We start from the raw sequence: 14,660 nt of genomic DNA, 5'->3' as shown, positions 1-14,660 counted from the left end.
TCGCGATGCGATCCTGCGCGTAGCCAACGCGCTCAAGGGACGTCACATAAATGGGCAGAGGAAGTGTACCCGCGAGTGGTACGGGCGCGTTCATCGGATGTGCAAGGAGAGGCTGCGACGCGAGCTGCGCTGCTTGCTGACGCATTGCGCGTACCGCTGGATCGCCAATTTTTATGAGAGATACTGAGACGGCAGGCCCAGCCCGGGAGATAAGAGAACAGCAACAGATAACTTGCCTGGCGTAGGCACACGGTTATAATCAACACTGTTTTATACAGCCGAAAAAAAAAAGATGCTTCAGCGAAAAAATATCTTTATGTTTTCTACGATCTGGAAACGATGCAAGAAGCATCGTATCGAGCCGATGAAAGCATAAAGATGCACGTCCCGAATGTCTGCGTTGCACAGCAAGTCTGCACGGAGTGCATAAGTTCTGACGACATTTCAGAATGGTGTCCCTCGTGCGGTGTGCGTGAGCATGTATTTACCGAAGATCCCGTTGGTCAGCTGCTACAGCTTGTAGCACGCGACAAAACGGACTTTGAAAATATAATATGCATCGCGCACAAGGCACGAGGGTACGATGCGCAATTCGTTTTACGACGGCTTGTCGAACGTAAAATAAATTGCGCGCCAAGCATCATACTGAATGGTCAGAAAATACTGTGCATCCGGTATGGACGCACAAAGTTCATCGATAGTCTCAGCTATTTTCAAATGAAGTTGGCCGCGTTGCCTGCTACATTTGCTTTAGGTGAAACTACGAATAAAGGCTGTTTTCCGCACCTTTTTAACACCTCGGCTAACGCCGAATACCGTGGCGCTATACCGGATGCGCACTATTATTCGCCCGACACTATGACATCGAGCGAGCGCGAGCAGTTCTTGCTGTGGCACAGCGAGATGCGTGCAGCGAACGCAGTATTCGATTTCAGCAAGGAAATCGTCGACTACTGTCGCATGGATGTGACGATTCTGCGTCACGCGTGTGTGGCTTTCAGAAAAATTTTTCTCGAGGTCGGAGACACGGACCCGTTTGTAGTGGCTACTACAATCGCGTCCGCGTGCTCTCATCTCTATAGAAAAAATTTCTTAAAGCCACAGACTATAGGAATAGTCCCCAGGGGCGGGTATCGGCGCGCCGACAAGCACTCCCAAAAAGCCGTCGAGTGGCTGCTGGAGTGCGAGCGAGAGATCGGTCGCGAAATCGTGCATGCAGGCAAAGCGCGCGAATATAGGCTTCCCGAGGGATTTTTGGTCGACGGATTCTTACCATCTACCAATCCAGCAGAAAATCCCATTGTTTTTGAATACCAGGGCTGCTATACGCATGGCTGCCCTGAATGTTTCAAAAGCAATCGCAACAAGCCGAATGCCTGGGGTCGTACCCCGAAATCGCCAAGTACGTGTCGGAGCATCCGCTTATCAGCAAAATAACGCTTAATCCTTGTGACGCGTTCTTCGGCGGATGGACGGAAAATTTCGTCGCAGTTTATGATGCTAAGCCCGGCGAGCGTATTCTGTATACAGATATATGCTCGCTGTATCCTTACGTTTGTAAACGAGGCAGATTTCCGCTTGATCATCCAAAGGTTTACGTTGGCGAGGAATCTGATGAGCTGACGGGTGGCAATCTCAACAATTTTTCGGCCATAGATGGGCTGGTAAAATGTAAGGTTTCCCGCCGAGAAAATTGTATCAGCCTCTTTTGCCGATAAAAATGCATGGCAAGCTTCTCTTCGCACTGTGTCGTACATGCTGCGAAGAGATGCGGCAGAGCGATTGTTGCCACTCGGATGCGACCCAGCGGAACCTGGGTGACGGATGAGCTGCGAAAAGCCATCGAACTCGGCGATACTATAACTGAAATATTCGTCATACGGCAGTATAGTATGACCGAGTACGATCCGCTCACAGGTGAAGGAGGACTTTTTGCTCGCTAAATCGACACTTTCTTGCGATTAAAGCAGGAAGCATCGGGGTTTCCAACTTGGTGCGTTGACGCGGAATCGAAAGCGCGTTACGTTCGCGAGTATCGCGAAATTGAGGGGATATCGCTTGATCTGGAAAAAATCGCGAAAAACTCTGGCCTGCGCACTGTTGCGAAGCTCTGTCTGAACTCGTTCTGGGGTAAGTTCGGACAGCGCGATAATTTAAAACAGACGGTGATCGTCAAGGAGCGCGAAGACCTCCTTAAACTTCTAACGGCCGAGGATAAAGAGGTCTTGAGTCTCCTGTTAGTCAATGAGGAGGCGATGTACGCGAGCTGGCAGTACATCGTCGATGCTGTGGAGTCTACTCCATATACGAACGTAGTTAGCATAGCAGCCTACACGACAACTCTGTCCCGCTTGAAACTATTTTCGTATTTGGAGTAGCTCGGCAAGCGAACGCTGTGCTGCGACACTGATTCGTGCATATTTGTGTGCAACGAAAATGCACAAGAATACAGGCCCCCGTTAGGCTCGTTGCTCGGCGATATGACCAACGAGCTCGACGAAGGGACTTCGAATCGTGTAGCATAGTTCTAAAAAAGCGTAGGTATGTTACTCCCGGGTTATCGCTCCCGTACGGTTACAAAAGTTAAGTATAGTATGTAAGTTGTTTGTGAATAAATAAAAGTAAATTTAAGAATCTCGTTTTTGTATTAGTTTTAAGTAATATAAATTGTTCTGCGTTATGTTTAATATATTTATAATAAAAATAAAAATATTTTAAACTTTTTCTTGTAATTATAACATCCTTCTCGATGCTTTACCCACTCATCATCGCACGCGTATAGACGGCTCGTCCGCGGATGATACTCGTAGCCGCTACTATACGCTTAAAAGCGGCCCGCGTGAGTATACGCGTATACGCGGCCCGCGTGAGCATACGCGTATACGAGGCCCGCGAGAGTATACGCGTATACGCGGCCCGCGTGAGCATACGCGTATACGAGGCCCGCGAGAGTACACGCGTATACGCGGCCCGCGCCCGCCGCCCTCCGCGGTAGAGGAATAATATTAATAAAAAGCGCTTTTCGGGAAGAGAGCGCTTTAGTCGAAAAGATGGATACGCGTTGGAAGCATCCTTTTACGGCGTGCATAGCAGGACCGCCAGGAGCTGGAAAAAGCTGGTTTCTGAAAAAATTTCTCGAGCATCTGTCGGAGATGTGCGATGCTCGCTTCGACAGGGTTCTGCTCTACTATACCGAGTGGCAAGAGACGTACCGCAGTGAATTCAAAGTTGGAGGGAGTGCTGCTATACCTATCGAGTTTCGAGAGGGACTTCCGCAGCGAAGCGATTACTCCGTGGATACGGGAAAGAAAAAATTACTGATTCTCGACGACTTGATGCGAGAATCATCGAACGATATAGTTCTGGATTTGTTCTCGCGTTCGTCTCATCATTTGAATTTGTCGGTCTTTCTGGTGACGCAGAATATTTTTCACCAGGGAAAGTCTCAGCGCGAGATAAGTTTAAATTCAAAGTATCTTGTTATATTTAAAAATCCTCGCGACAGAGCTCAGATTCGGCATCTCGCACGACAAATTTATCCGGAAGATCCGAGGTTTCTGCAGGAGGCTTACATAGACGCTACGCGCGGACCTCACTCGTATCTTTTTCTCGATCTAACTCAAGCAGCCATGGACGAGTATAGGGTTCGCACGTGTATATTCCCAAGCGACGATATTCAGTACGCCTACGTGCCGAAATTCGGTAAAAAGTAAAAATACAAAATAGGTGTGCAGAGCTCTCGGCATAGACAGTTGGCGAGAAGCTATGGCGCCAACAACATCGAAGAAGAAACAGGCTGGCTGTTGTATACCCATGGCTGCGCTCGACACTAAGCATTTCAACAGAAAACGAGTAGCTGTACTGAACGCTCTTTGTCACATGGACGGCCAACACCGTACGGCTCTTTTACGCACAGCCGACAAGAGACTCGTGTCTTGCATATGCGAATGCGCTTTGAATATCTTGCAAGGTGTGATCAAAATCAAAGACTCGCATAAACGACGACTCAAAAACAAGTATAAGTACTGCGGCTATATCTGTTTTTCAAAGATTCCGAACGTCACGCTGAACACGATTACGAGCGCGACGTCGACGAAATAGAGGCCACATCGGCACCAATGACTGAAGAAATTATACTCGACAGCGTGCCCAAGAGTTACGCTCAAAAAACGCGCCTTCTGCTGAAATACTGGAAAACCGTTGCCGGCGATCGTCTCAAATGGGATAGCACTGGCAGAGTCAGTATAGACGGCCGGCCCATACAAGATTCCAACATTATAGAACTGATTAGCGGCGTTGTCGCACGCAGGAAAAAAACACTGGATCAGTCGGAAGTGCCCATTGGCCGTTTACCTTTCGCCAAATTCATCAAGACAGTCGACACGCCGATAAAGCTGATTGGAAACCCGGAAATAGTGAAAATTGGTAAAAATTTGACAGAGCCGAATAATACAGCGAAACGACGACTGCCTAGTAAAGAGAGCATCGACGCGTTGATGGAAATACACAACTCTAGCAGCAGCAGCGAATCACCGGCATCGCCTGCTTTGACAAGAAATCGAGCAAAGAACAAGTGGCTACGTCTCGCAAACTTTTAAGCATGACGTCGTCGTCGTCGTACGAGCAGCAATACTACGATGTCTCGCACGAGGCTGGTTACGCGGGTGCGCGCAATCTCGTGCATGTAAATCGAAAAGGCAAATTATTTAGCGCGGCTTACACGCGGGAGAAAGAACGTATATACGAGTGGCTTAGTAATCAAGACGCCTATACTCTTCACAGACCCGTTAAGCGTATATTTCCGCGATTAAGTTACAACGTGAGCAACATTGACGACGTATGGGAGTGCGATTTGCTTCAGTTAACCATGATCAAAGAGCACAACGACGGATACTGTTACCTACTCGTAGTGGTGGATGTATGTACTTCGGACAAATACTTGAACGCAGCAACGGTCGCGTCCCGATACTCTTACAATCCGACAAGGGTAAGGAGTTTGTAGGCTCGAAGTTTCAGGAATTTTTGAAAAAACGCGACATCAAATTCCGTACAGCTTGAAACCCCGATATCAAAGCGGCTGTGGTGGAAAGACTAAACCGTACTATACGCGAACGAATGTGGCGATACTTTTCTCACAATAACACACAACGTTACATCGACGTGGTGCAGAAAATCATCGAGGCTTACAATCATATGCAACACAGCGGTACAAAGATGCGCCCCTGTGACTTGAGCATCTACAATGCTACGAAAGCGCGCAAAAATTTAGCGAAAAGAGATCGTCTGCAATCGACTTACAAGAATCGCGAAAAGATGGCGTCAGGTGTAATCAATAAATACAAGCCCGGATCTTACGTACGCATTAGTCGCACGAAAAATACTTTCGTGTCTGACGCATGTCTGACGCTGCTGAGAAATTCAAAATAGAACGCGTTATAATTCGTACAAAGGGTCGTGGCTCGAAGAAGCAGCTACTCGTCAAGTGGGATGGCTATCCGGACAAATTTAACTCGTGGATCAAAGCCTCTGAAGTACAAAAAATTTAAAAATGGACCAGAAAGATTTTCACCTAGTTCTGTCTAGCAACAGCAGTATGACGTACTACAACGAAAACGCCACCAGCTGCTTTACAACGCAGCTCTCGCGCGAGCTCAGACTCAGCGGGAATTGGTCCGTTGCGCTCGTCGAAATTCACGTGCCGAGTACTGTCACGCACATTCAAGAATCGGACGCCTTTTACACATTTAAACAGTCGGAAAAGGCAAAGCAGGAAACGCATTTTTTTCCGCACGGTATTTACGACAAGATCGAGCAACTAGCCAACGAAATAAATAAATCAGCCGCCTTTCACGATCACCTGCGTCTCGAAGATGCACCCTTTCAAAAGGGCTACTACATGCTACAGCGCAAGTGTGCCTGCGTTGATCAGCATCAGACAACGTTTAACGAAAAAATGTGCCGTATTTTCGGTTTCGAAGATTCCGAGACTCGGCGAAAAAACGGCACCTTTGTCACATCGTCAATGGGCAGTGTAGTCGCGCTAGGAAACAGACCAGCATCGCTTTCCCGAGCTATTCCCGATCAGCTCTACGTGTACACGGATGTATGCGAGCCACACACTGTAGCCGACACTCAAGCTGCCCTACTGCGTATAGTTTCCGTGGATAGTGCAAAGTACAAATTCGGCAGTAATATCGTGAGACATTTTGCACCTGCTCATTATATTCCGCTTTTACATCACAGTTTTCGCTCGATTGTCATAGATATAAGGGATCAGTACGGAGTGCGAATACCATTCGAATATGGAACGCTGCCGGTTACGCTTCACTTTAAACGTAATCGCTAGAGAGAGAGAGAGAGAGAGAGAGAGAGAGAGAGAGAGAGAGAGAGAGAGAGAGAGAGCTACGTTATGTCACGATGAGTCACTACATACGCTACTACGACGAGCAAGTAGGCGGTGGAGGAGTGAAACACGTCTATTCCGGTTCAACGTATCAGCGCGGACGAGGTGTAGAGGATTTGTTTAGATTTAATTGTTTTTTATTGTTGTACATTGTTTTGTACATATACAATTATAGTATATTATAAAAAGAATAAAAATTTTGTGTAAGGGTGTATTGTGTAGGGGTGCTAGTGCGTGTGAAGAGTGTGAAATGGAATGAAGTGAAATGAGATGAATGAGAATGTGTGTATGTTTGTGTGATGTTTATGTGTTTTCCAGATTGAAGAAGTAATTTTTAGCTGCTTGTTTAAAGTGTGATATGGATAGTGTGTTGCTAAGATGAGATGGAAGGCTATTCCAGAGGTAGGAGGCGCTGATGAAAAATGAATTTTTCAGCGTCTCCGTCTTGAAGGACGGGATGTCCAGTGGAGTCACCTCACCCCTCACAGGCCTGAGCGCGACGTGAAAATCAAAATAGGCTATTAGATAAGTAGGTATTGAGGTGTTGAACATTTTTCTTAGAAAACAGGCCATGAAGTATTTTCTACGTCCGGCGGTGTTGCAGCTCACGCCTGTAAGGGGAGATATGCTCGTCCCTCCTCATACCGTAGATATAACGGATCCCCGTATTGGCAAGCCTCTGCAGTTTTAAGTCAAGTTCCTGAGTCAGGTCGCAGTAAGCAAGTAAGCAATAGTCAATGAGGGGAAACAGGAGTGCTTGCACTAAATGTTGGCGCAATCTAAGGCTAGTGCTTTTCCGAAAAAAATAGAGACGGTACATTAAAGAGTGAGCACGTTTACAAATTTGTGTAACGTGCTCTTTCCACGTAAGTTTGGAGTCAAGCACCAGCCCCAGGTTGCGCACCGATGATTCAAAGTTGACCTGGGCTCCCCCTATATTTATATAGGTGTTAGCAGTAGAAGGTAGAGCGTTTATATAGTAGGGGGAACCCAGGACGATAGCCTTAGTTTTAGTTACATTTAGTTTAAGTCTATTCAGCGCAGCCCAGCCCATTATCCTCTCGGCGTTAGCGCTCATCCTGACAGAACAGGAGTCAAGCTCCTCGAGGTAGCATTGGCTGTAGATCTGCAGGTCATCCGCGTAGATTAGATGGGACACATCTGAATCTAAGCAAAAACCAATATCATTGATGTACAACGAGAACAACAAGGGGTCTAAAACTGACCCCTGTGGGACACCGGTGTTTAGTGGTAGAAAGGTAGAGATCTCATTGCTGTCACCAATGACGGCCTGTTCTCTTCCCGTTCCCGAGCGGTAAGATGCAAGCCAGCGGATAACCTGCTTGGAGAAACCGAAGGAGGATAGCTTTTCGAGTAGCCTGACGTGACACACCGTATCAAACGCCTTGCTAAAATCAAATAGAAGTAGAAGAGTGACCTTCTTCCTGTCTAGCCCAAGCCTGACATCATCAGTCAGCTTAATTAAGCCGGACTGCGTGCTGTGGCCAGTGCGAAAACCAGTTTGGAAGTTGTCAAGATAAAGTCTTGTTTCAAGGTATTCAGAGATTTGATTGTGCACCAGCCACTCCAGCGCCTTGGATAGGAAACAAAGTAGAGAGATCGGACGGTAGTCTGTTACAGCTGTTGGAGAGTTGATTTTGTTTAATGCTCTTACGAGCGATGACTTCCAGGCGGAAGGAAAGAAGACAGGTTGAAAATTTGACAAAGTGAAGGAGCGAGTATTGGCAATGCTTTGGAGATTACAACCTGTGGGATGCCATCGCTTCCCCTGGCCTGGGTATTGAAGTGTGATACTGCATCCAACACGTCCGACTCTGTGATAGCCCTGAAGATGAAATGTTCAGGGAGGTCTAGACTCTCAAGGGTTCGCAGATACTCCTCAACAGATGGAGCTTGAGGATCATTTGAGATGGAACTAAAGTGTTTGTTGAGAGTATCTGGAGAGAACCGAGCAGGTGGAGAAGATTTAGAGGTAGTAATACCAAGATTTTCAAGCTCTCTCCATATCTCTGCAACGTCGGTCAGAGTAGACAAGCGTGAATAATAGTAATTCAGCCTGGCCTCCTCGACCCGTCTATGAGCGTCGTCCCTTGCGATTCTATAAAAGTATAGATCCCAAGGTAGTCGACTTCTGCGAAAGCGCCTGTAGAGTCTATTCCTTTCAGTTAAGAGGTCACGAAGAGCCGCGGTGAACCACGGGTGACGCTTACGTCCAGGTGTCACAGTCTTTAATGGGGCGAGATGATTTATAGCTTTCGTGATGTTGTCGTTAAGGATGGTAATGCATTCGTCAAGTGATGGCGTGGTGAAAGATGACCAGTTACATGCGCTAAGGAAGTCCCTTAGCTTCTCAGCACAAATCCCTTTGTAGTTTCTGTAGGTGTATGTAGCAGGTGCGTGGCGTGGAATCTGTACGTCGAGTGTGGCTGTGATAAGGTCATGTCCGTTGATGAAAGGAGTGTCTGTCTTCCAATATGAGAGCAGGCGATCCTGTTCATCGATTAAGCATAGGTCGAGCCAGGTGTTAGAGTCCTGTCTGTGATGGGTTGCACTATATGGCACAGAAGTAAGGGAGTTTTCGTCGATGAAAGTCTTGATGAAGTTGGCGTCTTCAGACGAGGAAAGCTGGTCTGCATTAAAGTCTCTCATGATGACCTTCGTGGAGTAATTGTGCATATGTGTTGTTAGTTGTTCAATGAAATTAGATCCCTGGATAAAGGTTTTCCTGGTTTGCCCGACCATTCACCGTCAGATGACGAAATAATACTAGCTGTCAATGAGTGATGAATGTAGAGGGCCACACATCCACCGTTCCTGTTTCTGTCTCGTCTGTACAGAGTGTAGTCGTCCAGTGAAGGGATGGACGATATCTTGTCGCTTAGCCAGGTCTCAGTTACAGCTATTACGTGGAAGGGGGAACGAGTGGACAAGAAGAACCTGATCATCTCAATGTGACCCGTAAGGGAATTCGCATTGAAATGACAGACCCTTAGGCTCCCAGACAGAGACGCTTTAGAGGTAGATGTGGATGAGTTTAATGTTTTAGATGGTGGTTTTGGTGGGATGATGTGTATGTGTTTTAGTGTGTGGTGTCCGTGTTGGCTGTTGGCGCCAAAGCTTCAAGATCATCATCTGTAGTGATGATGGTGGCCCGTTCGTTGTCCTCGCCAGAACGGATGAAGATCCTGCCGTCCCTCACGAAAAAGCGGCATCCCCTTCTCTTCTTTGCCTCCAGCCTGGCCTTGACTCGCAGCTTGTGGATTTCTGGAGGAAGCAGCTCATTGATGTTGATGAGTCCCTGGTGGTCTGGGCAGAGAGCTCTCGCTTCCTCCAGTAGTGCATCATCCAATTCACTAGTGTGAAGCTTCCGTTTCCTGGCTTTGGCCACTATGATGGAGCGGGCCAGCGCACTGGAAGAGAGAGTGACAGCTAGAGGTGGGAGTCTGCTGTCACCTTGCGCATTGATGTTCTTTGCGTCAAGTCTCCCCATGATCCTGACGACTGCCACGTCCCGCTTCAGGACCGTGGGATCCAGTGCAGCCAGGACGGAGAAAGCCAGGAGTTGCAGTGACGTCTCCTGGGTATAGGCCAGGCCGGTGATCACCAACACATTGCCCGCAGAGCGCTCCTGCCTCCTCTTGATCTCAGCCACCTCGCTGCGGAGGTTGTTGATCTCCTCCGAGGCCGGAGCAATGCTGTTGTTCTGCTGCTCTGCGGAGCTCCTTGACGACAGTTCTTGGTATTGTACCTGCAGCTCAGAGATGGAGGTCTCGAAATTGCTTAGCCGAGTCTTGAGCGCAGGCAAGTCGTCAAGGGCTTTGAGGCGTTTTTCTAGGGGGCCAAGTCTCTTTTCGATTCGTGAGACCCTTTCAGACACGGTGTTTTGTGCCTGAAGGGCCTCATTTTGGACCCTCCTGATATCGTCCAGTGCCGCGAAGATGTCCTTGAGGGACCCCTCGATGGACGTCGCCTGTGTTCTTGCAGGCGACTGGATTCTGGAGCCGGCAAGAGATGAGGGCGCAGACTTATTCTTCTTGAGCACACCTGTTACAGACGTGCCCTTGGCGGATGTGTTAGCCGTTGCTGCTGTCGCTGCCGCCGATTTCGCCCTCGTCTGCGTGATCTTGGGCGTGACGACGGCGTATTCACCTGCACAGGCAGCACAGGCGAGTGTGGGAGCATCTCCCACCATTATGGACCGTAGAGCGATGCAAATGGTGTGGAAATGCTCGTTGCAAGATTCACAGGTCCTCATTTTTCCCCTGGCTGCCTTGTTGCAGTGAGCACGTTTCGGCATTTTTCCCACCAATTCCGCTCATTTTAGACGATGTTATGTCTCTGTCGATAACTTACTCTGTTTGATGGTGGTGATCCGTCTGTCCAACAGGTGGCTCCACGTGGATCACTTAGAGTGAAAAAGAGACGCCGTGCAGCGAGGAGAGAAGCCGTGCGTGTTTGCAGGTTATGTGTCAGCGACAGATGTTGAAGCAGGAAAAAAAGCGTTGTAGGAAGTTGCAGCCTCCAGTGAATATTATATCACGTTGAAGGTTGCAGAATAGCGCATGCAACAAACTACAAAAGAATAGGCCCGAAGGCAGCGTGCGGCAGTAAGAGTGCAGATAAAAATAAGCAAAGCAGAGCAGGACTTCGTGTACTCACGTGAAGTTGGCAGAGGAAGAAGAGAGTCACGAGAAAAACGAAGAAGAGGCCTAAAAAGAGAAGTACTCAGCAGCAGCATCAGCAGAGTTTGAGAAGTGTTACGGATATTTTTGGTCCTAGACGTATTTAGTTTGGGGTAAAAATGGCATTTTTGCATTCTCACTCGACGGAATGCATGTCCAGCGAGCTGGATCTTTTCACGCTTCCAACCACCCAAACGTCCATTGAAAGCAGCAGCTTTCTGCATTATAAGCCTGTGTCGTCTCTTAGCGACGATGTCGATGCACCATTGGAATTTGTCGTGCCGGCAGGTAGCGAGCATTACTTTGATCTGGCTCACACTATGCTTCATGTTCAAGCTAAAATCGTACCCGCTAACGAGGCTATCGCAACGACCGAAAAGTCGGACCGATCAACAATTTCATGCATTCAATGTTCAATCAGATTGACGTTTTTTTCAATCAGAAAATTGTTTCGCCGCCTAATAACGCCTATCCTTACAGAGCGTACATCGAGACGCTTCTCAATTACGCTCCGGCTGCTAAAGAGTCACATCTTACAGCGAGTCTGTGGTACGACGATACGATCGGCGGTTTCGATTCACCAGCTAATGCGGTGAGCACTGCCACAGCACCTATTATCGTGAACAAAGGGCTGGAAAATTTTACACAGAATCGACGATACTTTGACATGATTGGACATCTACATCACGACCTCTTTAATCAGGATAAAATGCTGATTAATGGCGTAGAAATGCGCGTACGTCTAGTGAGGAGTAAGGATGCTTTTTGTCTGATGGACGCGACAGCCGATGGAAAATTCAAACTCAGCATCAAAGAAGCTATACTCATGGTTCGCAGAGTAAAAATCAGTCCTGGACTTTCACTGGCTCATGCGCAAGCGTTATGGAAAACCACGGCTAAATATCCCATAACGAGAGTCGAAGTTAAGTCGTTTACTCTTCACTCGGGAATATTGGGTGATTCGATTGACAACGTTATACACGGTCAGCTGCCGAAGAGAATAATCTTGGGCTTTGTGGAAAACAAAGCATTCAACGGAAACCGCGCGTTAAATCCTTTTAATTTTCAACACTTCTCTATAAATTATATTTCTCTCTACGTCGACGGCGTACAAATCCCAAGCAAACCTTTGCAACCACGTTTCACGGGTCTCGGCAAACTCTACATTGACGCTTTTCAATCACTTTACACGGGCACAGGCGTGCATTTTCTCAACGAAGGTTTTGGCATCAATCGCTACAACTATTACAAAGGCAATTTTTTGACGGCTTTCGATCTCACTCCTGATTTATCGGCACACTGTGCCACACTTTGGAATCTCGTGCGCTCGGGTAGCATACGTATAGAAGTGAGATTCGAGACGGCTGTTCTCACTGCTATCAACTGTATCGTTTACGCAGAGTACGACAACGTTCTGGAAATCGACTCTAGCCGCCAAATCGTAACGGATTTTAGCGCTTGATGCGCACGCACACTCGATCGCAGCGCCTACAAAAAAAAAATTTTTTTTTATTCGCGCTTCATAAGGCGAGCGCGTTGACAGTATGCAGTTAGTTTCCCTCTCGAGACAGCCAGCACCTAACGTACACGAGCAGCAACAGCATCATCGTCATCATGACGGACTACGTGATCGATATTCAAGGCTTTCGAGATATAAATAAAAAATTTATTCCCAAAGAAGTCCGAGTTTTATCTCTCCAGAGCCGTATAATTGGTCATTGGATCATTCGTGCGCCGTGCAGTTTTACCGAATTACCCGCGGATATGCAGCAGACGAATAATTACTGCACTCTCGATGTACACGGTTTAGAGTGGCACGACGGAGATATCTCCTTCAAGAATCTGCGTCGTAAGCTGTGCAACTTGGTGAAAGACGCGCGCCGTATATACGTGCGTGGCCAGGCAAAAGTCAAGTTTTTGGAAAAAGTAGTGGCTCGAAGAATCATCAATTTAGAAGATTTTAGTACGCCTTCGTTTGACGAACTCTCTGTGCGATTCTCTAACGTCTTGCTGTACACCAGCCACGGAATCAAGAAATTCGAGAACAAGAAAAATTTTTGCGCACTGCGTCGAGCCTATCACATCAGAAGGTGGATACACTCAATCGTTGCCAGTCCTCATCAAAGCGACCCGTACAACATAAATAGCCAAGTAATGTACCAAACTATATTAGATTACGATCGGCTGCAGATTGAGAGATATCACTATTAAAAAAGATTATTAATTAAAAAAGAAGCTGACGAGAAAAAAGACGGTGCGGTAGAAGAAGAGTACGTAGACGCACCATCAACATGAATACGCGTCAAATAATCACAGCTATTAGAGGATTAAAAGCCGATTCAATAGGAGTTAACGCTGCTAATCACGTTCCGAAATTGCTATAAACACCGACAGCTATTGTAACGAATCTCGACATGTCCGATCAGCCAGGATCACACTGGGTTGCCATCTTCATAGATAAAAATGGATACGGAATTTACTTTGACAGCTACGGAGTTGCACCCGTATCAAAGCATCATCTTGATCGACTCGGAAAAAACTGCACGCGATTCGACTGGAATAAAAAACAAGTGCAGAGCGTCGACTCTAAAGTATGCGGCGAGCACTGCATTATGTTTCTGTATCATATGTGTAGTGGCATTTCTCTGCGAAAATATCTACGTTTTTTTTTATCAGACTTTGTCAAGAATGACGCAGTAGCCGTTAAGTTTTATCGAAAGCTCATGAGAAGAATGCAAAATAAAACAATGCGTCATCGTCATCATCGAGTCAACGCATTCCCACGCACGAGTTCTACAGGACGGGGTTACTGTAATCAGATCTGCACAGCCAAGACCGGATGTTTGTTATCTGAGCAGTTTATACCAACGTACTCGGTGTGACGGTTGCGTTAAACAAAACAACTTCAAACGTGTCTCGTTTTACCATGGAATGTAAATACTGTAACGGCCGTTTTTAGAAAGAACTGCGACTCGTTGACGCTCGCTCTTTGTCGTCCCATTCTTTATAAAGATGTCGTGGCGCAGTCGCCAGCCATCAGTCGTAAGAACACTCTGGTCAAGTAGACCTCGTGTGTAAAAAATCTTTGCAATGGATTCAGCAGCAGCAGCAGCAAGTGGCGAGTCTTGGAAAAATAAGCCGATCACCTGCAACTTGTTGTACTCGACGACGTACGCGCTCAACAAATCAAACTGCAAGCGTGCAACCATAGGCCTGGAGTATTACGGCGGTTACTACAGAGCAGTGTTAAAAATTTGTGCCAACGGATCGCCAACCAAGTATGTGACACTCGACACACACAGCTGGGAAGTGATCAACGATCAGATGGAGGCTATGGATGCATATCTGAATCACTCCTTCACGTTCTACCAGGATTTTGGAAATCCTAGCAAGATCCTCCTTCCAAATCACGATGTCACATTCACAAACAGCTTCGGAGCAAGGGCTATCGGCATCGAGGAGAGGCCAACACCAACATCAGCACCTACAGCAGAAATGACAACCCACAACGGTCAGCAGTGTCGGCGGCGGCGGCGGCGGCCATGACGAGGAAA

At 47.2% G+C, this 14,660-nt stretch overlaps 2 protein-coding genes across 2 annotated transcripts in view; both read left to right on the top strand.

Annotated features, from left to right (window-relative positions):
• The window catches only part of LOC100119508 (phosphatidylinositol 3-kinase catalytic subunit type 3), a 141,650-nt gene that overhangs the window by 31,140 nt on the left and 95,850 nt on the right, over nucleotides 1-14,660 (top strand). The window lies entirely within an intron of this gene.
• Nucleotides 11,226-12,568, top strand: LOC116416714 (uncharacterized protein F54H12.2-like). Its single transcript, XM_031925930.1, has 2 exons — nucleotides 11,226-11,450; nucleotides 11,549-12,568. The coding sequence occupies exons 1-2, from the start codon at nucleotides 11,226-11,228 to the stop codon at nucleotides 12,566-12,568; spliced, it is 1,245 nt and encodes a 414-aa protein (XP_031781790.1).

Source organism: Nasonia vitripennis (assembly GCF_009193385.2).
Source record: "Nasonia vitripennis strain AsymCx chromosome 3 unlocalized genomic scaffold, Nvit_psr_1.1 chr3_random0005, whole genome shotgun sequence".
NCBI classification, from domain to species: domain Eukaryota; kingdom Metazoa; phylum Arthropoda; class Insecta; order Hymenoptera; family Pteromalidae; genus Nasonia; species Nasonia vitripennis.
Note: the sequence above shows the minus strand (reverse complement) of the source record. Positions and strands in the feature narration are given on the sequence as shown.